The following is a 27,691-nucleotide window of genomic DNA, read 5'->3' on the forward strand; positions in this document are numbered from 1 at the left end:
GCACAAAAGCACCTATGCTCCTATGATTTTGCATGTCATTGTCTTACTAGAGTGACAGTAACTCTTTTGGCATAATGAGAGCAAGGTAATTGAAGGAAAAGGGCTCCTATATCTTTAAAATTAAAATCTCCTTGTACCATTACTTGGGCATAAGACTATATAAGAATGTATACATGCTTGAAATGTTATTTTTTTAATTAAGATTTGCACAAAAACTTTTCGCATTTCACGATTTGCATGGTGTGAGTGTTTGCAGCACGTTTTCCCTTACAATTTCACTGCTGCAGAAATGGAACCTGGGGAGTTAAAAAGGAAAAATAGGCATTAATGTATATACTTTGATATCACTCTTGCACTGGCATGAACATTCAAGAAATGTAATTAATTCAAAATTACCTTTGAGACATTTTATATAATATTCGGTAAAATGGTGTACAATTAGCTTTGTACCTTTGTTTTTTATAACTTGTACTTAGTACAAAATTATAAAAGAAAAAAGTAAATAAGAGTATGAAAAATTGCCCATTTTTAATATTCAAAGAATATATTTGGGGCCAAAACTCTGTGCCCATTGATGTTGAAGTAAAGCTTTGTACTTAAGATGGATTGTAATCAAGCAGACTGTTATGCCTGCTTTTATGCTGATCCCTCATCAAACTCTGTCACAAGTTCAAACTCTGTTACAGTCTTCTCACACACCCAAGGCACCCAATTCACACAATTCAACAAAAGAACTTTTATCAAGATCAACTATGTTAGGATTCTGCTCAACAAGACCTAATATGGACTTCCCCCATGGTTTTCAGTGGGTCTCCTTTACGTGTAACTTCGTCTAACTCAGTGTAAAGGAAATTAGCTCTGGAAAACCCAGTGAGAAAGGACCATTAATTTCAGTATCCAAATTAGGCCAACACCATTGGTTCCTCCTCTTCCTCTTTATCTCAGAATGTTAGGCTCTCATTCTCGAGTGAGATGAGCCTCATTCCCAAATCGTAGGTACATGCCAGTAGGCATCATGGCTGCAGAAAAAGCAGCTAGTACAACTAGCCAATGGGTGAAACTAAAGGGCAGTGAGAACATAAGCAATGAACAGTGAGAGAGTGTGAAGGCAAACAGCTGAGTCCTGTTCCTAAAAATCATGTACTCTACTTTCCACTTGAATGTGCTGGGCACAGAACTTTTCCTTGACAAAAAGAAAGAATTTCACAAGAACTTAATTGAGTTAAATAACACATCTGTGCATCTGTGTTCAGATACATACAACTTTTTGTAAGATGATAAGAAATATGCTGAATCTGGCTAAGGGCTAATCTAAGGGCATTCTCTTCAACTCTCTGGTCAAACAGATAATTTGTGACTTCTTTTTTGCAGTAATTGCATTGCTATTTATAATATGCTGCCTAATATAGGAGTTGTACAATAATCAAACCTAATAGTCACTGATCACCTTCCTCAATGAATTTGTAGAATCTTCTTTTTAAACCAGTGTAAATTAGTGTCCATCAAGATAGTGGAGAGTTTCAACCATGTTTGTCCCACTAAACTAATACTGTACTGTATAAAAACATACAAGATATCATGTAAACCTGTAATGCCCACATATGTGCCAATAGGGCATAAATAATATTGTAAGTTTAATTTGTAATTAGTAAGTATGTTTCTTTTATTATTTGTTCTTGAACTAATGAAGGTATACATACTCATTCCCAGTTTCTCCATCTTGTACCGTAATCTTCGTTGCTCCAAATCGGGGCAAAAGTGGGTTTATGAGAACGTTGTTCCAAAGAAATTTAACCTTAGTAATGGTTCCAACCTTAAGTTCTACATCTATTAGGTTGGTATAAATCTCACCAGGTCTGAGCATCCCACTTAAAAACAAAACAACATAAAACAGATAAAGTAATTTCATTACTTTTTTATACTTATACATACATGCATCTATTTTTTTTTGCAGTCTACATCTGGATCTTTGCTGCCCACAATTTGGGAAAAGTTGAGTTAATGATATAATTGCCCTCTTTTTTTAAAAAAAAATGCAAGTTATTTTTAGATATCTATCTATCTATCTATCTATCTATCTATCTATCTATCTATCTATCTATCTATTTGACTTCTATGCTGCCCACTCCCAATGGGACTTAGGGAGGCTTACAACAAAATTAAAAATGTAGTAGAAATCATATATATCTTCTCCTGTCTCAGCTTCTATCAGGGCAGAGTTATATGTTTTATTTCTGTTGAATTACCCATATTTCAGTACATCATGGTGATTTGGCAGAAAGAAAGAAAAATATAATTCTTGTAGAAGCTAAGACAGGAGAACCTGTGGCCTAGAAGTTAAAGCTACTGCCTTGCAGGCAGACTGCCCAGGTTCAAATCCTGGTAAGGGTATGGCTAGTTGATGAGAGCAAAATAGCTTGAAATAGATCTAGTTTCCCCTTTTCATTATCAGCAAAAATATGTTACATATTATATATGTACTGTATATTCATTTTTCAATATATGTATTCAATTCAATACTCTATTAAGTAATTCAATTTTATTCCATTTTCATCAATATTTAACCTTTTCTTAGTTGACCTATACTGAAAGTACATCTGAAAGAAGAAGATTTGAAAGAATACAGGGCTCAAAATTTTATTTAGTAGTATATAGATTTGCATATGAATATATTGCAGTACGGTTTTTTGCCTTGATAACCTGCAAGAGTCAGATTAAATGCAATCTAAATGGAAATAATTACCTGTCAGAACCATTTAATACATTCCAGCTAGTAAAACTACTTTCTGGTACTATTACATGTTATTGGCTCAGCTAAATATTAGTCAAGTAGCAAGTGACATATTTGTCTAATTACAATACAGCTTGCAATTCAAACAGTCAGAGCAAATGACAAGTGGAAACTTAAAATCATAATAATTTGGAAAATGTAATTTTAAAAATCCTTCTAAGAAAACGACAGTCATAAAAATGAAAATGCAATTTGGGATAAATCTTCAAATAAATGCATTTCAGATCAATTATGGGAACTGTAATCTCAATTTGTTGAATATACAGGGAAAATTTTGTAAGAGCTCTATATATCATTTGAATATTTTTTTAAAAAAATGAAATCCAGAACAAATTTGGCATGCACAATTCTATATAGAGTGTGGAAAAATCAGAATCCAGATTTTATTTTTATTATCTGGCATGATAGAGAAACCAATTCTAACTCTTGATTCCAATATCTTTTATTGATTTCTTTGTGAGATGCTTCTGGGTTGCCAGCTAATGATAAAATTTGTCATATGTCACTTCTTGGTCTTAATGGTAAGAACATGTTTTCTTCTTAGGGTTTTAATAATTTAGAATCAGGTGAGCAGTGCCAGGTTTTAGAATTTTTTAAACTTCACTGCTACTATCGAAATGGTTGTAATTTCATACCTTTTTTTTTATACATGTTTGTGTCTGAAATAAATATTTGATTTTTTTTTAAAAAGAACAAGCGTTAGGTTAATACAGAAAAGTCATCAACAGACAATAAGTGAAAATACTGTCTGAAAGCATTTCACATTAAACTACAGGTACTCCTCCGTGACTGCCTCATTTAGCAGCCATTCATAATTATGACAGTGATGAAAAAGTAGTTTTAGGATTAATCCTTGCATTTACAACCATAACAGGTCTCTAAGGCAAAAAAAGGCTGAAGAACTCAAGCATAATCATGGTTTGACTTAGTGATCGCTTTGCTGGTCCTGTATCTATACTGGGCAATAAACTACCCTCCAAAGAGTTCGTAAAGATAGGGAGCTATTTTTAAATATTCTGTGCTCTTATTCTGTGCATATTGTTCTTTATCTTATTTATAAAATAAATATTTTAGATACACCTCTCAGATGAGGAAAGAACATCAGAAAAGTGAAAATAACAAGTATAAAATTCTACCTTGGATGTGGTATTTCTCAAAATTTACCTGAAAATTTCATATTGCCTTGTGTTCCCTCCGCTCCCATACAGGGCAATATTTATATATCCCGAGACTCTGATTTTTCCAGACAATGTGACTGATGACTTGTATCTCCAACCTATATGTCACCATTAATGAGAATTTGGTTTTAGTCAAGCAAGTTTCTAGTACTAATAAAATTGACTGTTTATAATAAATTCACAAAATGAACTGCACTTTGAAGACCCAAAACTAGCTTTAATTAGGACAGAATACCCTATTTTTGTTCTGTCTGGCTCTCCCCAGACGCCAACACCGACCAAAAAGAGTAGCCAGACACACTGGTAAAAAGCAAAGGCAGTTTATATACTGGAAAGCAAACACAGGTAACAAAAACTGTTCTTACAGACAGGAACACGATGAAGCTTCACAGAGGTTTCACGAAGGCCAGGCAATAAAACAGGATTCTTGCTGGCAAAAACAACACTGGAGATAATAAAACCCATGCCTCCCCCAAGTCTTTCAGCCTTCTAGGCCACAAGCCAAGATCAGAGACGCCAAGAATCGAAGCAAGGTCACAGGATTCCCATTTGATAACTCTCCACAAGACTGTAAGGGCGGGTCTGCCTTTTCAACCCTGCTGAGGAGAACCACACCCAAACCCAGCTGTTGCCAATTCAGGGATGGAAATACCTTTCTAATTGGCCCCTTCTTTGAGCTGCACGTCTCTGCCTCATGTCTATTATAGCCTGTGCGTCTTCATCCAATGAATCCAGGCTACTAGCTGGGGAGAGGCCCCCCCCCGGGGGTCTCAGGCTGCTCTCCCTCCTCTTCCTGACGTTCCTCTCCCCTGTCTGCCTGGTCCTCCCCCTCCTGGTCACTGTCCTCCTCCTCTCGGCATGGATCCGGCAGAGCTCCAGCCGGTCCCTGAGGAGCCTCAGGCTGAATCACAACAATTTTATTATTATTATGCAAACAAAAATAGTTTTCCAAAATCCATGTATTTTATTACCTATCCAAAATATATGAAATCTGTTCATACTTTAGATTCTCCACAAGTAATGTCACAAAATAGCTTCAATGTACAGAAGCTTGGAGGCAAAGAAGCTGTAATATAATATCAGTCATCATCTCGCCCCATCCGCCTCCCCCCTTTCAATTTCAGATAGTGTCATTGCAAAGCCTGCTGAAGATAAAAATATAGATATCTGAAGATGAAAACCAGAGCCTGCATGGTGTTCCATGAGGCTGCTAAGTTTTTGCTCAACCTTGTGGGCTCTTATAAAGTTAAAACACAGGCATATGAGCACTGTTTGCATTCATTTTTTTCAGTGAACCTTAGGCTAGGTGGGGGGTAACTTCCCTAATCATATTGTATTTTGCTTCATGCCTCTGTAAGAGGCATAGAGCATCACCCCAATTCTGCCTCCTATAGCCGTGATAGTGAACCTATGGCATGCATGCCACAGATGGCACATGGAGCCATATTTGAGGGCACAGGAGACGTTGCCCTATGTCAGCTCCAGTGTGCATGTGCATGCTGGCCACCTGATTTTTGGCTTTCCAGAGGATAGGGGTTAGGCCATTTTCACCCTCTCCAGGCTAGAGGAAAGCTTCCATAGCCTGTGCATGACGAAACACAGGTCTAGCAGACCTACCGGAAGTTCCAGTCTGCCCATTGGGCCACAGATGGCCTGATACCGGAGCAGTCAGGTGCTATGCTCTGGTAGCGATTTTTGGAAGTGCATGCAGTGGCGCATCACTGACGTGTGTGCGCTTGCCTCCGTGCAAGATTTGGCTGCTGCATGTGTACAGCAAGTGAAATATGTGAAGACGCTCGCACAAGCAAGATTTTGGTGATTTTTGCCAATTTTTTTGCTTCTGCACATGTGCATGCATGGAAGCAAAAATATCAAAATCTTGGTAAATCTCAAGATTTCACTTGCTGCACACGCGCAGAAGCATAATCATGCGCCAACAGTCATGTGCACGATGACCTGGAAGGGCGCACTGGTAACACCAAAGAAGGCAGTCTTTCACTGCATTGTGCCCATTTTCACCATCCACAGGCTCCGGAGGTTTTCCTGAAGCCTGGGGAAGACGAAAAATGGCCCAACAGGCCTACCGGAAGTCTGGAGACTTCAGTGAATCCTGTGCCCATGCATGGGGAGGCAGCTTGGGGGAGTTGTACATGCATTCATGGGTTGAAGGCATTGCATTATGGCTGTGGTGACACACACCCTTTTTGCGCCCAAGCAAAAAAAGTTTGCCCTCACTGTCCTAAATAATTGCAGAAGTAGATATTCAGCACTTCATCTATAACTGCTTCTTACAGATATATCTGATAGCTTCCTAACTGATGTCTATGGAGATTCTCAGTCATCCCTGCCATAATTGCGAAATATTAGATTTGTTACTATGCTTTGTTTACCATTGTTGTGAGCCGCCCCGAGTCTACGGAGAGGGGCGGCATATAAATCCAATAAATCTAATCTAATCTAATCTAATTTAATTATGGTCAAGAAGTAGCTGGACTTTCTTGGTGGTTGTTTTTTTGAAGAGGCTTTGCTTCTTATCCAAGAAGCTTCTTCAGGTCTGACTGGATGATGAGGAATGGAAGGATTTGCATTCCTTGCAGACAGTTGGTCATTTGTATTCTTTTAAAGACTCATTGAGAATACTTGGAGATTTATTTGTGTGCTCAGGGTCACCTGAGTAGTGAAAATGGATATGCAACCTTCTTGGAACTGCTGAAAGTTCTCTGTTCTTGAAGGCTCCACATCCATTTGTAGTACTAAGAAGACTCCCAGGACAGAGATAAATCTCCAAGTAGTCTCAATGATTCTCTAAATGAATGCAAATAACCAGCTGCCTGCAAGCAATATAAATCCTCCCATTCCCTACCATCCAGTTAGAGCCGAGGAAGCTTCTTGGATGAGAAGCAAAACATCTTCAAAGAAAAACAAGAAAGTCTAGTTGCCTCTTGAAAAAGAAATTTTGAGATCTCCTACCTGAAGTTTAATGATCTAAACTGTAGGAAAAAAACCATATAACATGGCTAGGTTTCATTCCTTTTAGGGAAGAGCTAATATTAGACATTCATCTTCTCTCCCAGAAACAGGACTGGCCACCCAAATTCTTTGTCTGCCTGCCTGCCTGCATGCATGCATGCCAGTCTGTCTGTCCGTCCGTACGTACGTCTGTCTGTCCGTCTGTCTGTCTGTCTCTTTCTCTCTCCCATTTTTATCCAAACCAATCTTGGTTATGCATCTGGGAGATAATATGGTTTTCTCCCCCCCCCTCTCTCTCTCTCTCTGTGTGTGCACGTGCGTGCATACACAATTATATGCAAACACCAACATCCACAGTTGCAAGAAGACAAACATTAATAGTCTCCTATTCTTAGTCATATACTTACGGGTAAAATTTTTGGCTTCTCCAGTGTTTAAATAAAGCTTAGTAAATCCAGAAGTGATCTTGTCTTTAAATTGATCTGCATAATGACCCATACGAGGACATCCACCTGCTGGACACGGGAAGCAGGTGCCCTAATAAAAACAGAGAGAGGAAAATATTCAATCCTGTTCATTTCCTCAACGTTTGTTGCTAATTATGCTGTCTTTTTCTTTCCCTGTCTTTTGTACTACTAAATGAGTAATTTTCCTTGTTCAAAACAATGAATTTTATGCCATGTTACAAAAGATAGATATACTGCTCAAAAAAAAAAGGGGAGCACTCAAATAACACATCCTAGATCTGAATGAATGAAATAACCTCATTGAATAATTTGTTCTGTACAAAGTTGAATGTGCACAACAGCATGTGAAATCGATTGTCAATCAGTATTGCTTCCTAAGTGGACAGTTTGATTTCACAGACGTTTGATTTACTTGGAGTTATATTGTGTTGTTTAAGTGTTCCCTTTATTTATTTTTTTGAACAGTGTATATTTGTGTATTTATTTTTTTAAAACATAATCAGATTATTAAACACTCTCCTTTCCAGCTGTACAAACTTATACATGTATCCTGAAAGTTCAAAATTCAGACTAATTCATCTTTTCTAAACCTAGATTATTCTTCATCTCTATAAATTGAGAATATCTCTTATCACCAAGTTTATATTTTGTCCAGCTGTGACAGTGTTAACATACTATTAATGTAAACATATTATATATTAGAGCTGTGCACCATAAGCCTGCACATGACACCTAGATACCTTAAAACATTTCCAATTTCTTATGTTTGTGTGGCTGCCCTATACAGCCGATTCTGGAAAAGAGGCACTTGGTTTGTAATGTTCCCAATTAATGCAAAATGCCTATCCAAATCCATACATACTCAAAATCACATTTTATTCTTTGAATCCAGATCTCTGCTGAGCTGAATTATGGCATTCTTGCTTTAGATCTTGACAAAAAACCCAACCAAACAAACATGACACTTAAATGTTTAATGAAGCCTACAATCCCTTTTCAAAAAGAGTGCCAAAAGTTTTAGGTGATTATTGAAGAACTATCTAAAGTTCTAATTAACTTGCTCATGTACATTCTCTCCCTAGCTTGATAGTTTTTCAGTTAATTCATTCCTGGATGAAGAATGTGAAAAGATACGAATACAGAAAGCATGGAACTTAGCATTTTCTTGTTCTTAGCAATTTCTCAAAGAAGATGATTTTTTTCCTAGGCTCATGTGGTGATAAAGCAATTTGAGGTGATACTGACAGATGCAATGTGCATACTCTTCCCATGCCCCCAATCATATTTCTATTCTCAGAATCCAGGTTTCTACACAGCCCCCCAAATAAAAATATTAATGTTCATATAACTCTGCCATACACATCTGAGGCACAAATCTGCATGCTCGCACCTCTTGTTGTTCGTTGCCAAATAGCTGATCCTCTTTGTTTGCAATGCATCCAACTGGGCAACCCATAAATTGCCCCTTGACTGCCAATTCAGAATTAAACATGCAATTTTGCATTTGTTTTGAAAGCAGGTGCAAATTGCAGTTAGTCACTTAGCCCTAATTGTAAATTACGTTTTGTAATTTTTGTAATTACATTTTGCTATGAACAGAAACTCTTGTAAACTGATGGTCTTGTGATTTTTTTTAAAATCCTTTGTATGCTGTGACAAAGAAAAAAGTAATAACACTACTTTCTTCTGTTAATATTTCAGGATGATACAAATAACATACTTTTTCAAATAAGTTGTATGCTCCACAAGGGTAACCCAAAAATCCATCTGGAAATATAATGCTATCTGAATAATACTTATAGCTCCGTAGATGGTTACAGGCCACAAAGTCACGGGTTCCTGTGGAGTAGAAAGAAAAGTTAGAAGCTATACTTGTTGACTCTTCTTATCAAGTGCTTAAATTAAAACTTATCTCCTTAGTTTCTGGAGCAAGGCCATTATCTCAACTTTTTTCATCACTTTATTACCTTTGCCAAATGTTGAAACATTTCATTAAAACCTTTCCATGAGAGGTTGGGCATGTATAATACTTTAGTTGGGAGAAGTGCAGTCCAAAGTTCAGTAGCAGTTACTAAAAGTAGTTCATTTGACACCTATGGCAATGATTATGTGTTGTACTTCATGATTATTGATAAATGTATCTTTTCTTTTATGTACACTCGGAGCATATGCACCAAAGACAAATTTCTTGTGTGTCCAATCACACTTGGCCAATAAAAATTCTATTATTCTATTCTATTCCATTCTATTCTATTCTATTCAGTACATGTCTTAATAAGCTTAAATATTAAATATTAAAATTAATAAAATTCTACCCCTACTTACTATCTTACTATCTTTGATTTACCAGAACAGTCATGATTTGGGAGGGGTATGGTGTCTGAAAATGCTGTAGGAAATCTCAAATGTGAGGATAAACAATATAGACAGCAGACTAGCACATGGGTTGCGTTGTCCCTGAGAATAAAGCTCATTGCAGGAAGTTCCCCAATTAGCTAGTTGTGATGTGTCCATGAACTTTCTCACCACTAGATAAAGAAGTTGTCAGCAAGAGGTTGGGATAAGAGCAGTCAAAGTATAAATCTGAAACTGTTAAAACAGGATGCTAGAAGCTGCAGTGTGCTTTGAGATTTAAAAGAACTTAAATGTTTCAGTCAAGGACTTTTCTTATAAACAGTATTTTATTGTCAAAATAGTATTCTATTTTGTAGTACAAGTAACGTCATTAAAATGTGTTAAGATTCTCATATTTGGCAAACTGCATAGATTTGTAATGACACATGAAAAAGGAAACACAGGTGTCTTGTGTGAAATATATGCTCTAAATTCCATGGCTGGATTCACAATGTAGGTGGTGTATAGGAATTAGGCTGAACATGGAAATGCACAAAATTTAAAAGCTTCTAGAGTTCAATAGTTTTTGGTCAGGTCTGCCCAAACCCTTTATCCCCAGAAAAGCTAAGACAGAACAATTTATTTCAGGGAGTTTGATGCTGGTTAAAAAAGTGTCAATAAATTGGCGGATAGCAAAATATCTAAAAAATATACATGAACATGAACAGTTATGGAATCCACTGCAATGCTTTAGCCTTGGGAGTGGGCTATGTTAATTGTTGCATTCAGTAGTCCATGGTACTGGTTTTGTGAGAGCGAGTCATTTAGAAATGGTAAATGTGGGTTGTGGGATTTGAACAACAACAAAAAAGGTCTTTATTTCAGAACCAAATAAATTGGCAGGTATACATTTGTTACTTAGCGATTAGGTTAGCTAGCTACAAAGTTTTCTTCTGGGTTTGAAAAATTGTTTAGTAATTACAGTTGTTTCATACCAATGTATTTATTTGCTCTATTTTATTGTACTTCATCATTTCTGGGAGCCTTACAAATAAATGAAAAATATCAATCACAAAGCACAGTTGGAACATACCTAGTTCAAGCTATGCTGTTTATTGTTTGCTGGAATCAATCTTGAGTGCATCTATTATTCTTTCAAGCATTTAGCATTTTAGGATTATTAACAATCTGACAATGTGTAGAACATTTTCCAGGGTGTAAAACTGGCTTAAGAAACCTCGACCTACTTGCTCCATGATAAAAGTAAGAAATTTGTTCCAAAATAGAAAGGGGATGCTTTAATTTGGTGGGATTTGGATAAAGGTGGGACAAACATCTATCTATCTATCTATCTATCTATCTATCTATCTATCTATCTATCTATCTATCTATCTATCTATCTATCTATCCATCCTTCTATCTATCTATCTATCTATCTATCTATCTATCTATCTATCTATCTATCTATCAGACTTCTATGCCACCTTTCTCCACAGATTCAGGGCAGCTCACAACAAGATAAATACTGTACAGAAATACAAAAATAGAGCATATTAGTAATCCAAACCTAAAATGAATCTAAAACTCTGGTACTTAAAAATAAGCATCCAAATTCATCCCATCATAATATACATTCACATCATTGGCCAGAGTAAGATGTTAACACCCAACGGCCCCAAGCCTGTCAATAAAGCTGAGTTTTTAAAACCTTGCAAAATAATAATAATAATTTATTAGATTTGTATGCCGCCCCTCTCCATAGACTCGGAGGGGCCAAGAAGGTGGTGGCGGTACAAATCTTTGGAGGGAGTTGGTTCCAAAGGGTTGGAACTGCCACAAAGAAGGGTCTTCCCCTAGGTCCCACCAGACGACATTGCCTGATTGATGGTACCCTGAGAAGGCCAACTCTGTGGGGCCTGACTGGCCACTGGGATACATGAGGCAGAAGACGGTCCCATAGGTAATCTGGTCCTAACCATGTAGGGCTTTATAGGTCATAACAAGTAGTGGGCTGCTAGCCGGAACGCCTAATTAGGCTCACCTCCGTGGCTCTGGAGGTATTGTAAGTTCGAGCGGAATTATGCTTCTTTGCCCATGCAGGTAACAAAATTGCACATGGAGACGCAGGTGCACTCGTGTTCCAGTGAGGTTTTTTGCTTACATGCATGCTTCAATTCACCAACTGCCATAATTACAAACGTTGCTCACCACACCCCTCAGACTATCCCTTATATATTGACAAGGTGTGGCCAAGTGTCCTATAGGGCTACATTCTCTGAGATAGATATACTGTAGATAGATAGATAGATAGATAGATAGATAGATAGATAGATAGATAGATAGATATAGATATAAATCCATTTCTGATTAGCTGTGCAGTCTAATCCTATTACTTTGAAGTTGTCATTGCTACACAGTGCATTTTTTTAAAAAAAATTGTTTGATGTATATCTGTATGTATTCTTCCCCCTCATCCCTCCCTCCTGCTTTTATTGAATAAAGAGCTATGAATTATTTCACCTTTTTACAAACAAAGTAATCAAGTTTCTTTCCTACATTTATTACACTTTTTTAGTTTTGTAATTTATTATTTGAAAATGTGGATACCTTGATTCTGTCTCCCTATGTTATGGGTATAAACTAGAACTTTTCAAATTTTTACAATTGTCATTCTGGCTAGAAATCCTGGTGCCCCCAGCAGAAGAAAACAATATCAGCTTTTGATTCTGTCCTTGTGTGATACACTAGGATACACTGGAGTAAGATTTGCATTTCTGTTCTACAGTTGAATATTTCTTTGCAAAGATGATACCTACCTTCCCAAATGCCGTCAATATCCACTATTTGTGAAATAGGATTTTTCTTACACCCTGGCATCAGTTCTCCTCCATTTGGATAAAAATCAAGATGTCCAACTGCTTGACTCATCCCAAACCCTGAAAATTGATTAAAAACGGTGTTATGTTTGAATAGATTCATGCTTGTCATTTACATATTATCTATGTACTACAGTATTCTGTGTTGTGGTTCCGTCTGAGGCCCCTCAGGGAACGGCTGATCTTCTGTCGGTTTCCAGCTCAGAGGGAGAGGCTGAGGAACAGGAGGTGCAGGCAGACGAGGAGGAGGAATCCCAGGCTGAAGAAGAGGGAGGACAGCCAGAGTCCCACCAGGGGGAGCTCTCCCCAGCAAGCAGCCTGGATTCCTTAGAGGAAAATGCACAAGCCATAATTGATCTGCGACAGAGAAGAGCTACTCAGAGAAGGGAGCACTTGGCTAAGTACTTTCAGCATTAAAGAGGCAACAGCTGGGTTTGGGTGTGGTGCTCTTTGGAAAGGCTAAAAGGCAGACCCACCCTTCCTGGCTTGTGGAGTTTTATCTTTGAGAGTCGTGGGACCTGGCTGTGAACTTTGGCGTTTTGGAATCCTGGTTTGTGCCTTTGACTATTGAAACCTTGGGGGGGGGGGGGTGCCAGCAAGAAGCTTGCTGTATTGTCTGGACATCAGGACTCTGCTGTAACGTATTATAGCCTGTCTGTTGGGAAGAACAGGTTTTCCTCTGTGTTTATTTTTTCCAGCTATAAAATACTTTTGGCTTTTACCAGAGTGTCTGGCTGTTTTTTCCAGTTGGTGTTGAGGTCTGGGGGAACCCAGACAGAACATTCTGTAGTCAGCTTACCTAGGAATGGAATTGTTGGTGCTGTATCAGTATGAATCACATCAACAAAGTCAGCATCGTTTTTGTCCAATCTGATCTGAGGCGGAGTTCCTTGAAAGTAAGGTTGAGCAGGGTCTAATCCTGTAATGGTATAAACATTAAATATATGATTTAAAGAAGAGATGATGAAGATTTCTGGACTAATTCTATAGTTACAATGATTTAAGTCTCAACCACCTAATTCCTGTCAGCCCCAATTGTAAAAGAATGCCCTTAGTAGTATTCTTTGCAATCAGTTCAGAATGTCATAAACCTTTGTAGCAAAAAAAAGTCTTGAAGAGCCTATTGGTGATTAAGAGAAACACTAAAGATTTTTTCAGTTTCATTTTTATATAATCAATATGCTTGTTTTACTAAATGCAAGTAAAAAAATGATGTTAGGAAAAAAATTAACAATGTGAATTCATTTCCACAAGAGCAAAAACAGTAATGAACACAACTTATTTAAAATAGTTTCTAACTTTTTAAATGCAGTTGCTAGCTAAAAGAGAAAACATAAAAATGTATGGTATGAATAATCATACTATATAGTGTTGCATATAAAATGTTAGAAAATGCTCAGTGTAAAAATAAATTCCATTTGCAATAAGTACAAGTTAGAAAGAATCACAATAGTCCATACACTTGACGTTATATATGAAATAGTCATGGATAAAAAAAAATAAACTTATTTATTTTCTCCAAAGTCTAGTTTCCGTCTAAAAAAACTTAAGAAATATGCAAAGGGAGGGAAAAGGGCTAGTGTGGAAGACCATAATGGTTAATTTCTCAGCAGATAGTGCAAGGAATTTTAAAACAAGCTTGTCTAAAAGGGAGTTTTCAGAGCAAGGATATATAAAAAGCAACAAGATATACAAATTCTGCACACCAATAGGAATGTTCTGAAGAGATCTAGAAATAGAGAATTCCTATTAAGAAATTCAGCTACAGGGACTGGGAGCAATGAATTACAGTATAAATTATGGTAAAATACTTTGGTTAGAACTTTGTTGTAAAAGGCCATGCAAATTTCTTTATGTTGTTTTATTGTTTGAGAACCAAGATAATAATGTAACAGCAAGTATGACAATGGAAACAGTATGTATAAACATAGTTTCCACTTGGCCTCTCAGATCATTTCTTTCATCTAGGATGCTCATTTTAATTGTATTTAAGCCTTTGTACCATGTATAACAGAAAATCTATTTCATTAATTAACAGCACAATCTATCATACCGTGTTTCCCCGATAGTAAGACCCCCCCGATTGTAAGACATATGGGGGGTTTCAGGGGGGTCGGCTAATATAAGTCATACCCCGAAAGTAAGACATATGTCTTACTTTCGGGGAAACACGGTACTAAAAGCGAGGGAGGCGTCCGCTACTCCCACCGCCGCCTTTGCTCTCCCTGCCGCGCCTGGGGCTGCCTGCTCTCCCCGCCGCGCCGAAGCCGCCTTTGGTCTCCCCGCCGCGCCTGGGGCTGCCTGCTCTCCCCGCCGCGCCGAAGCCGCCTTTGCTCTCCCCGCCGCGCCTGGGGCTGCCTGCTCTCCCCGCCGCGCCGAAGCCGCCTTTGCTCTCCCTGCCGCGCCTGGGGCTGCCTGCTCTCCCCGCCGCGCCGAAGCCGCCTTTGGTCTCCCCGCCGCGCCTGGGGCTGCCTGCTCTCCCCGCCGCGCCGAAGCCGCCTTTGCTCTCCCTGCCGCGCCTGGGGCTGCCTGCTCTCCCCACCGCGCCGAAGCCGCCTTTGGTCTCCCCGCCGCGCCTGGGGCTGCCTGCCTGCCTGCTGCCGTAGCCGGGCTGGGCGCGGGGCATCCTCGGCATTGGGCAGCAGGCAGGCAGGCAGCCCCAGGCGCGGCGGGGAGAGCAAAGGCGGCTTCGGCCCGGGCGAGGCCTCTTCTCCTCCAGGCAGCCGCGCCTGCCGCGCAACGCCGCCTAACGCCGCCCGCCCGGAGGAGAAGAGGCCTCGTCCGGGCCGAAGCCGCCTTTGCTCTCCCCGCCGCGCCTGGGGCTGCCTGCCTGCCTGCTGCCCAATGCCGAGGATGCCCCGCACCCAGCCCGGCTACGGCAGCAGGCAGGCAGGCAGCCCCAGGCGCGGCGGGGAGAGCAAAGGCGGCTTCGGCCCGGGCGAGGCCTCTTCTCCTCCAGGCAGCCGCGCCTGCCGCACAACGTCGCCCGCCCGGAGGAGAAGAGGCCTCGCCCGGGCCGAAGCCGCCTTTGCTCTCCCCGCCGCGCCTGGGGCTGCCTGCCTGCCTGCTGCCCAATGCCGAGGATGCCCCGCGCCCAGCCCGGCTACGGCAGCAGGCAGGCAGGCAGCCCCAGGCGCGGCGGGGAGAGCAAAGGCGGCTTCGGCCCGGGCGAGGCCTCTTCTCCTCCAGGCAGCTGCGCCTGCCACGCAACGCCGCCCGCCCGGAGGAGAAGAGGCCTCGCCCGGGCCGAAGCCGCCTTTGCTCTCCCCGCCGCGCCTGTGGCTGCCTGCCTGCCTGCTGCCGTAGCCGGGCTGGGCGCGGGGCATCCTCGGCGTTGGGCAGCAGCGGGAGGAGCCGCAGCCTCCGGAGCCGGCCAGCCGGGCGCCCCCAGGACGCGCATCGCGGACCGGCCCCGCCGCGGCGCAGGAGGGATGGAGGCCAGGCCCGACGCCGCGCAACGCCGCCTAACGCCACCCGCCCGGAGAAGAAGAGGCCTCGCCCGGGCCGAAGCCCAAAGACGAGCCGGCCCCGGGTGCCCGGGACAATGTAAGACATACCCCCAAAGTAAGACACAGTGGGGCTTTTGGGGGTAAAAAGATAGTAAGACACTGCCTTACTATCGGGGAAACACGGTACTAGCTAGGGCAATCCTTTTAAGCTTACAGATGCTATTCTAAAGAAAACATGGAAGGATATAAAGATATATAATTATGCATATATTAAGTGCAGGCTAATTCTCACATTCACTTTGTCAAGTCAGTAAAATTATTTACAGTAATGTTTCAGAGTATGTGCCAGCTTAGATTCAGATTCAGCAATACAGTGTTCCCTCAATTTTCATGGGTTCAAACTTCGTGAAAAGTCTATACCACAGTTTCTCAAAAATATTAATTAAAAAATACTTCATGGGTTTTTCCCTATACCACGTTTTTTTCCACCCGATGATGTCATATGTCATTGCCAAACTTTTGTTTGCCTTTAATAAATATTTTTAAAATAAACTTTAATAAATAAATAGGGTGAGTAATAATCTAAATGGTTGCTAAGGGAATGGGAAATTGCAATTTAGGGGTTTAAAGTGCTAAGGGAAGACTTGTGATACTGTTCATAGCCAAAAAATAGTGTATTTACTTCCGCATCTCTACTTCGCGGAAATTTGACTTTTGCGGGCGGTCTCGGAACGCATCCCCCACGAAAATCGAGGGAACACTGTACTTGCTTTCCTACTAATAGGTACTACATTACATCGACCTACCAGTGATTCTTCCAATTCCTTTTATTCTGCTTCCCAGCTCAGCAGCTGCATGTGCCCCAAGGCTATGGCCAATGAAATGTACCATGGAGGGAGAGTATTCATATTTCTCCTAAGAGCAGTTGTAAGGGAACATCATATATTTTGTTAGTTTTATAAGTGTATTTCTGCGGCTTGCAACTCCAGTCATGTTTTACCTTTCCTAAAACATAGATGCCAGTAGTTTTGCAAAACCTCAATTGATTGCGAACTGTGTGAGATTGTGAGATAACTAAATGCTAGACACAAAGAAACCTCTTATGAGGAGATAGCATACACCCATCCTTCTGTAACTTTTCTTTTCCATTTAAGAATATCAGAAGGTATCTAATCAATCCATATACCATAGGATAAAAGTTTTCCTACATTCCAATTGTAATTAACCTGAACATTATTTTAAAAGAGAGAAAATAAGTCAAATTAAAATACAAAATAACTGTGTTAGTTAACAAATTACAAAATCCATGTTATGTGCCCTTCAGCTGACAATTGTACCCATGTCAATACAAGCAATACATTTGCATTATAAGCGTAGCTTGCCCGGAGGGGGGTGGGAGGCGTATATCTACCTGACATGTATAGCTTATCATCCAACCCTTCTTATCATGGCCTCATTCACCGTAGTTATAAGATGTTTCAAGAACCACTCCTATGATTCTAAAGCCATGACATGACAGAAGTGGTACAAATACTGTGTAATATTTTTTTAAGCCTATAGGGCAATAAGAAGCTGCCTTTCAAAACAATATCAACATTTTTGTTTTCAATTTTAAACTCTTCTGCATATTTAATATAAATCTCAAACATGCTGGATTTAGAGATTTGTGCAATATGCTTCCCTTGACTTCATATTGGAGATTCCCTCATCCAGATTGCACCATACAGCTCCTTCAGGGAGGATCAAAACAGGCAAGCATTCACAACTCCAGAAGTTATTAACATTCCAACACTGGAAGTTTTAAAGAAGACGTTGGATAACCATTTGTCTGAAGTAGTGTAGGGTCTCCTGCCCAAGCAGATGGTTGGACTAGAAGACCTTCAAGGTCCCTTTGAACTCTGTTGTTGTTGTTATTTACAAAAGGTGATACAAACCCCACTCTCCCCAAAGGTGCTTCCCCCCACCAAAGGCAATTGGTCTTCATTTGTCCTTGAAGGTGTTTCACTTTTCATCCTAGAAGCTTCTTCAATTCTAAGAAAGTCAGAACTTGAATGAGAAATGAACGTCTTCAAGAAAAAAACAAAGTCCAGTTGCCTTTGGGGGGGGAAAAGCGCTTTTGGGACAACCAGGACCTGGGCGACCAAGAATCTTTATAAAGCCCAACTCTTCTGTCTTTGTGTCAATATCATATGGATATGACATAAAGAGCTGGTCATAACAATGCAACTTCCATCTTGCCACTTTTGACTTCCTCCCCTCAATTCTTATCATGGCATATGTTTGTACTCATAAACCCATGTGAAAATGATGCCTGGTACATAGGATAGGGTTTCGTCACCTATTCTCATTTTCTATTGTTAAGTTAATGAGTGTTGGAACTCTTCTTGTTTCTTCATGTTCCCCCAATTTCAAGTTGTAGTTTAGACCAGCATTTCTCCATCTTAAGAACTTTAAGATGGTGGATTTCAACTATTAGAATTCCCTAGCCAGCCTTGCTAGATGGGGAAATCTGGGAGTTGAAGTCTACTCGTCTTAAAGTTTCCAAGATTGAGAAACACTGGTTTAGACAGAAGGGAGGCTTTTCTATTTTTGAGTATTTCCTGAATTATTTTTTCCTTCAGATACAATGAGTGTCAACTAGTATTTCTCGATAGCTGGACTAAGTTTCTAATCTGCATCTAACATCTTTGTCTTTTTTTAATGCAGTGTTCTCCTAGTTAGCTTTGCAGTGTTCTTCTAGCATTCTGCTTATGTTCAATAACAAATCCTTCAGCAAAAGCTCTTGGTATAACTGCAACACTTTTTATAGCTCAATTTGGGATTATTTCCTGTCAAAATACAGTAAATATCCACAATGATTTGTTGTAGGTGTCATAAAATATTATTCTTTCCAACAAAGTACATTCCTAGTAATGAAATTTTAACGATTTACAGGTAGTCCTCAACTTACCGCCATAATTGAGCCCAAAATTTATGTTACTAAATGAAACATTGTTAAGTACTGCATGTTTTGCCTTATTTTATGACTTCTTGCTTTAGTTGTAAGTGGAGCACTGCAGTTGTTGAATTAATATTAGTATTGAATTAGAATTGTTAACTAGTAACCCGGTTGTTAAGTAAATCTAGCTGCTCCATTGACTTTGCTTGTCAGAAGATCACAAAAGGAGATCACATGTTCCCCGGACACAGCAGCTGTCATAAATATGAGTCCGTTGCCAAGCATCTAAATTTTGATCCTAGGACCATGGCAAGGATGCAATGCTAAGTGTGAAATAAGTCCCTTTTTTTTCAGTGACGTTGTAACTTTGAATGGTCACTAGATGAATTGTTGTAAGCCAAGGACTACCTGTAGTTCAGAGGTGGACTCTTCCTGGTGTGCACCGGCAGCGAGGTAAGTTAGAACCCACCCCTGCTGTAGTTCATGTCGGATCATGAAATACTATTGAAATGGTATCAATATTGTTGTTTAGCAATAAACAGAAAGTTAAAGCCCTCTATAACAGTGTTTCCCAACCTTGGCAACATGAAGATATTTGGACTTCAACTCCCAGAATTCCCCAGCCAGCGAATGCTGGCTGGGGAATTCTGGGAGTTGAAGTCTAGATACCTTCAAGTTGCCAAGGTTGGGAAACACTGCTCTATAAAATTCATAACCATAAACTAATGACTGAAAACTCATTTACCTTAAGGATATTTACAAAGTATGCCACTTCACTCCCTACCACACGGATGTTGTTCGCTGCCTGGGTATAGGCACATCTGGAACCGCTGACCCAATCTACGCAAATGCAGTTCACTTCTTCCCTTTGAAGCATTCTCTGCAAACAGATATAAAAATAAAATTGAAGGAAATGATGGGGCCACCACACAACCAGAATTCAGGTCCTAGAAACAGTTTTTCTCAGACTTTCTCTTCCTGATATTCGAAGAGGTAATTCTAACTGCCCAGTTTTTCCAGATGTCAGTGGTTTTACTACTGATATGCAAGATAAAATTCCCACTTTAAGTGGCCAACAGGAAAAGGAAGAAGACTAGACTAGGGCCTAACCCAGTGATGGCGAACCTATGGTATGGGTGCCACAGATGGCACATGGAGCCATATATGCCGGCACACAAGCCGTTGCCATAGCTCAGCTCCAGCACACATGTGCGCACCAGCCAACTGATTTTCAGCTCGTCTGGAGGCCCTGGGAAGGCATTTTTGGCTTCTGGAGAGGTCCTGCTGATGGGGGAGGGCATTTTTGCCCTCCCCACGCTCCCCAGGCTCCAGGGAAGCCTCTGGAGCTTAGGGAGGATGAAAAATGGGCCTACCAGGCCCACCAGAATTTGGGAAATGGGCTGTATCTGGCCTCCGGGGGGGGCAGGGGAGGCAATTTCCCCCCTCTCCAGGCATTGAATTATGGGTGTGGGACTCACGCAGGTGTGATAGTGTAGGCGCAAACATTTCGGCACCCAAGGGAAAAAAGGTTCACTATCACTAGGCTAACCGGTCCTCTGCTTCTTCCTTGTTTTTCATGTCTCTTTTTTACGCTATCTGTTCCTAGTTTTTATCACTGTTAATTGAACATCTCTCTAAAGACTGGCATAGAGGAAGGGAATTTTGAGAAGAGTGGTACTTGGAAGGAGTGATGCTGATATCAGAAACTCTGCGCGTGAGTCAGATGCAAAAATGGAAGGGCAGCTTCAGGTGTAGTGTGCCAAGTAGCACTACCACTTGAATCAAACAGTGAGTTCTTTGGGGCTACTTCAGCTAGCAAAGCTGGGAGTTGCAGTCTTATACACAATTGACAGACATTGCCTTGGAAAAGTATGTGTTGGATGTGCTTTTTTGCCATTTATGGTAGACTATTATAGACATTTGGGGTCTTTTTGTCACCGTTTTGCATCATTCCTTTATATTGTTTTGGACAGTTAAAGGATAGAGGTGCTTCAACTAAAATGACAGCCCCCTACACCCCAAAAGCAAGACTCATAAAGACTTTTATATACCTCAAATACATTTGGAAAGAAAAACCTATGGGTATAATTTGCTAAAAACAATCCAATGGGGATTGAGCATGCTAAGTGACAATGCCATATGAAAAGGATCTTGGAGAGGCTAAGAAAAAAGGATGGAGTAGAGCAAGAGTGTCCAACCTTGGCCACTTTAAGACTTGTGAGCTACAACTCCCAGAATTCTGGGGGTTGAAGTCCTCAGTCAAAGTTGATTGGACACCTTCGGAATAGAGTATCCTGAGAAATACTGGAACTGGAAGTACTGGAATTTCTTGGAGCTCTGAGCAGAAGTAAATCACATTGCAAAATTTGGAGGGATCCTCTTGTCATATTGCGTAAGGAACTCAAGTCATGTGTTAGAGTTTCTCTAACAGAAATCTCCAGCTTCTTGTGTGAACATTATTTTTAGTTTTATGAATTAAAGGATCAGGGCAACTTAGTGGGATTTCATGGATCTTGGCTGCACTGATTTTAAAACCCCACAGTTTGATCACTGTGGCAAACAAATTCTGAAATTGTAATTTAACTGTAAGTTCTTAGAGATGGTCCTCACTTAACTTTAACCCACTTGTTCAGTGACCAATGGAAGTGCCATTGCTAACCAAAGTTTGTTTTAATGACTGCATTGCTTAACAATGGAGCTTTAGATCTCAGTGCCACATCTAAATGAGGCCTGTCTGTATTTTCTTTTCTTTAATTGTTCCAGCAGGCACATCTGTATCACAAAGAAGCAATTGCTTTTCTTAGCAATGTCTGGATATTAAGAGATTTCCAAATGAAGGCATAATAAAAATGTTTTAATTTTCTGTACCTTGCACATATCTGATAACCACTTCTCTTCCCCCTTGTCTATGAATCCATGGGTGATGAAGCGGGTTATTTTGCTGGCATTGAAGTTGGAGTGGTCAATTGTTTCTGGATTAATTGCAGTGATTTCCTGTTAAAAATATACATATTAGGTAGAGAACAACAGAGAGAGAGAGACAGATAGACAGACAGACAGAGAGACAGACAGACAGATAAACAGACAGACAGACAGACAGACAGACAGACAGACATAGAAACAGACATAGAGACAAACAGAGAGTCAGACAAACGGATACACACACAAATACACACACACACAGAGGGCATTTTTTTTTCTCTACTCTTAAGTATTGTCACAACTGAAACAATTCCACTTCACTCATGAGCTCCTTGGGAATATTAATATTCCGTGCATTAGTTAAGTATGGATGGAGATTTTTGGGTCCATTATTAATATTACCCACATAATTCTTGAACAACCAAAGTGTTGCAATTATATATGTTGTAGATTAGTTTTCAATTTTCTGCAGTGCTAAAATATATTATTTTTCTCAGTGCCACATCAGAGTTGTTGTTTACGAGAGTATTTTCTGGTTTCTCAGACCATAATTGAATCCATTAATAAATATAATGAGAGTATTGTATTTATTTCAGATGCTATTCCAATAACATTATCAACTACTATAAGTTGTCTCATTTTTTTATAGATGGTATTTAAATATATGACTTTATTAAAATATCTATGTTTTATGAAGCAGATGCAAAAATAGTTAAATAATTTGTTTATAGATATTCTCTAAATGGATTGGTTGTTTGAAATGCTCTACGGCATTTACATAGTCACACTATTATTTATGCTATGGAGTCCTTTGTGCGGTCCGAGCGGACTTGTTGGTATGCAAACATTTCTTTACACAACTAGGTAACATAATCACTGCTAGTAAGTGTGGGATTTGTTTCTTGTTTCTACACAATAGCTTGCCCTAGTGGGGATTTGGTTTGCTCCTTGGTGGTTCCTTGATTAGAGAATTATATTGTTTTATGATTATTGCTTAATATTATAATTAGCAATTTATTATATTATTAGTTTATATAGCAATTTTTATTATTTTTTAATAATAATAACTACATAAAATACAGTGCTCAGTTACGCGTGCTCCCGCCACCCAACAACGTTCAAATCCCTCCACCAAAATGAGGGTGTATCTTATTTATAGCACCAAGAACAATATTTACAAATTATAGAGTGATTCCAATTTATTTTGTATACCTTGGTCTCAAGTTCTACTGACCATATAACCTCTAACCCTGTCCCATCGTCCCATCAGTTCCTGAAATTTATTTTAATCAATTTATTATATTATTAGTTATGTTTCATGGATAACTAAAAATGAAAAAGTATATGGGAAACTCCTGAGCTCTTATCCAAGATAACCATCATTATAATTATATAAAGTGTTTAGGAGACTAACTTCATTCTTTTTATACACTTCTATACTTTACTCATTGAATCAAATTCATTACAAATCTCTCATCTAAAACAAGTATAATAAGTTATTTTATTTATTTGTTTGTTTGTTTTAATGCCGCCCTTCTCCGTAGACTCAGGGTGCCTTACAACATGTTAGCAATAGCACTTTTTAACAGAGCCAGCATATTGCCCCCACAATCTGGGTCCTCATATTAAAGGCAACAAGGTAAAAAATATATAAATATTAAATAAATCAACTATTTTAAAGATATACAGTGTTCCCTCGGTTTTTGCGGGGGATGCGTTCCGAGACCGCCCGCGAGAGTCGAATTTCCGTGAAGTAGAGATGTGGAAGTAAATACACCATTTTTGGCTGTGGACAGTATCACAAGCCATCCCTTAACACTTTAAACCCCTAAATTACAATTTCCCATTCAATTCAATTCAATTCAATTTATTAGATTTGTATGCCGCCCCTCTCCGAAGACTCCCTTAACAACCATTTACTCATCAGTATTACTGCTACTCACCATTGAATAAGACACCTAGTGATCCTGATATTTATAAACAGAATTATTTATTAACAATAATAATAATTATTTTTTATTTATTTGCAAAAATTATTAGTTTGGTGATGACATATGATGTCATTGGGCAGGAAAAACCGTGGTATAGAAAAAATACTCGCAAAGTATTTTTCAATTAATATTTTTTGAAAAACCGTGGTATAGGCTATTCGCGAAGTTTGAACCCGCGAAAATCGAGGGAACACTGTACTGAACATTGGTTATATATTACTAAAGCAAATATAATCAAGAAAATGATTAATAAACTTTTATATTTATACAGCTTTATTTTTTAATCGATATGATCAAACTATTGGAAGATGGTTCTTGCAAAATGTTTTAAAATTCAACTGAGGGAGGGTAGATCTCACCTGAAAGTTGTCCTGGTTCTTTGTAGTATACAGAAGAAAGCGTACATCTATTTCTTGAGGTGACCAAGGGAGTCGTGCGATGGGCCGTTCCAGTGTTCCAGACCATGGGATATCATCTGTAAAGCAGCCCACGCGTTCGAAACAAACTTCTTTGCCTGTTATATATGTGTCATATAATTAAGGCATGAGTAACTGAAGCAAAAGCTCATATTCAACCATCTATTGCATATCTTCTCTAGTAATAATGTCAGCAGGATATCTATTGCTTTATCAAACTAATTATTTTTTTTTCATATTTCCCTTGTCATTTGGGAACTCTTCTGAAGTCAATATGCTTAATCTAAATTTGAATGAAAAGACTTCTGAAAGCAATTTGCAATCTGTATGAGAAGGAATTACGTCCTCAGTTCTCTAAATCACTTCGACATGTGGATTAATTTCTGCTACATGAAAATCAGTTTTATTTGCAAGGAATAATAATGCTTGTAATCCAGTTTGGCTAGGTTTTCTCTGTCTTTCCCTGTCCATCGGTAAGAAAGGGGAATAGATAAAAATAAAACAGGCTACATTGCAAACTTTAAAAGCCGCTACAAAAAATTGTGTCACCAATTTTCACATTATGTACCAATGATCACATTAATCAAGAAGTAAACATTCTTTACTTACAAGAAGTAAACCTTCTACGTATGATGTCCACTCATGCCTTCTATAATTTTGTAAATAATTGACTCAAAGACTCTACATCCATCCACCCCTTAAAGGACCAAATGATAAAGACTATAATGATGAAACAGTTAAAGCCAACCTCTTTAACACATTCTTCAGTTCAGTCTTTGTAAATAGCAATGGCTCATGCCGAACATTTCCTAGTCGTACCACAATCTAACACAAATTGATTTTACAGAAGAAAATGCTAGAAAGATATTACACATCATAAAACCATCTCTATCTGTTGGTCACAACTGACTATGTGCATACTTCTTTAAAATGTTCTCCGCAACCTAGGCTGAACCTTTAAGCATAATTTTTAAAAAATCCTTCAGGACTAGCTCTTTACCCAAACTATGGTCACCACTATTCACAGTCATCCCTATCTTCAAAAATGGAGATCCAAATAACATTGAAAATTACAGATCAATCTCTTTGGGTTGTGTCACTTGCAAAGTCATGGAATCAATAATAAACCAATCCATTACACTCCAGTTAGAAACTAATAACCTACTTTCCAACAAACAATTTGGTTTCAGAAAAAAACAATCCTGCAATCTACAACTCTTACACTGGAAAAACATATGGACCACTCAACTTGATCAAGGTAAAACAATAGATGCAATCTACATAAACATTTGTGAAGCCTTTGATTCAGTAGTTCACCACAAACTACTTCTAAAACTAAAATTCTATGGCATCTCTGTTGTCTATGTTGAATAACAGCGTTCCTGTCTAACAGACAACAAGTGGTCAAAATAGGAATTGCCATATCTAATCCTGCTCCTGTCAACAGTGGTGTCCCCCAAGGCAGTGTTTTAGGACCAACACTCAATAACAACAACAACAACAACAACAACAACAATAATAATAATAATTTATTAGATTTGTATGCCACCCCTCTCCTAGACTCAGGGTGGCTCACAACAATAACAAATACAATAACAGTAATATTGTACATAAACGATCTTTGTGATCACATTATAAGCAACTATGTTCTCTTTGCTGATGATATTAAACTATTTAATACCACCAACAACGGTGCAACCCTTCAAAAGGTCCTTGACCATGTAGAAGAATGATCAAACAACTGGCAACTTCAAATCTCAACTAACAAATGCTCTGTCTTACACATTGGCCAAAAAAAATCAGAATACAAAATACAAACTTGGAGGAAACAAACATGTACAGTAGATGACCCTCACTCTGTCAGAGACCTTGAAGTACTCATATCCAACTACCTAAGTGCTAGAGCCCACTGTAACAACATTGCCAAAAAGCACTAAGAGTTGTTAATCTAATCTTACATAGTTTCTTCTCTGGCAACATTGCACTGTTAACCAGAACACACAAATAAAACATTTATTAGACCAAATCTAGAATACAGTTCACCAGTTGGAATATACATTGCATATCAGACATTAATACAATTGAGAGAGTCCAGAAATATTTCACAAGGAGAGTCCTTCACTCCTCCTCTCGCAACAAAATACCTTTTTCCACCAGTCTTGAAATACTGCAATTAGACAATTTACAACTGTGTCACCTCCAATCTAATCTAATTGTAGTTCACAAAATCATATAACAAAATGTCCTTCCTGTTAATGACTACTTCACCTTCAACTGCAGCAATACACAAACATGTAATAGATTCAAACTAAATGTAAACCGCTCTAAACTCGACTGCAGAAAATATGACTTCAACAATAGAATGATCATTGCCTGGAATGCACTACCTGACTCTGTGGTTTCAACCCCAAAAACGTTAACCTTAGATTGTCTACAGTTGACCTCTCCCCATTTTTAAGTGGTCTGTAAGGGGCGTGCATAGCTACACCATTGTGCCTACCATCCCGGTCCTACTGTCCTATTGTCCTTTTCATCAATAATAATAATAATAATAATAATAATAATAATAATAATGATGATGATTTATTAGATTTGCATGCCTCCCCTCTCTGAGGACTCGGGGTGGCATACTCATGTTTATGCAAACTACTATCCTATACATGTTTGACAAATAAATAAAAATAAATAATTCCGGAAATGCATAAATGCACAAAACCTGCAAAAGGATGGGATTTTAGTAACATTTCTACTTAGGACTACAGGAAAGGAAATTTGAAATCCCAAGACCATTCAGCTTGACACTTAATGGTTCATAATACAATTCCCCTGATATCTGACACTTCAATTGATACAAAACACAGTTAAAACAACAGCAGTTTGGAGTTGTTTACATAAAACAATCAGATCTCACCTTTAACTGCAAGGAACAGTAAAAGCAGCGTGGTCCAAAAGGCAAGCATCTAAAATAGTTTTTAAAACAAAGAGAGAGGAAGCAGATGAATGACTGTTAAGAATAATTTATACTAATTTTAAACTTACATCTAAAGTAGTTGGAGCAAATAATGAAAATATAGCAATTGAAGAAATTTACTTGATGAAATAAGATGTGACTTACTGCTTAGCCTTTGCTTGAATTCCAGACAAAGGCTTAAGCTAAACACGCCTGGTCTTTTATAAAGTGCCACATCCTTGAGGGTTTTATTATGAAAGTAAATGGGTATGTTTCAAGTTAAGGTTATCATAAACACACAAAGTTTACAATCATATAAAGATAATGGAAACTAGGTGAGCAAATCACTGAGATATTTTTTTGATGGTACTTCTAGAACAAATGCTTAGTTAAAGATTATTCCTGAAGC

General features: G+C 39.0%; 1 protein-coding gene across 1 annotated transcript; it reads right to left on the bottom strand.

Moving 5' to 3' along the window:
* Positions 1-226: 226 nt before the first annotated feature.
* Positions 227-24,494, bottom strand: LOC139168592 (pancreatic triacylglycerol lipase-like). Its single transcript, XM_070754216.1, is given in 11 exon segments — positions 227-296; positions 1,701-1,868; positions 3,956-4,067; positions 7,347-7,476; positions 9,127-9,245; positions 12,557-12,676; positions 13,416-13,535; positions 16,872-16,980; positions 19,749-19,883; positions 21,872-21,997; positions 24,276-24,494. Coding segments are annotated over 11 exon segments (1,428 nt in total).
* Between the last annotated feature and the right edge of the window lie 3,197 nt (positions 24,495-27,691).

This window comes from Erythrolamprus reginae, chromosome 5, assembly GCF_031021105.1.
Source record: "Erythrolamprus reginae isolate rEryReg1 chromosome 5, rEryReg1.hap1, whole genome shotgun sequence".
Classification (NCBI taxonomy): domain Eukaryota; kingdom Metazoa; phylum Chordata; class Lepidosauria; order Squamata; family Dipsadidae; genus Erythrolamprus; species Erythrolamprus reginae.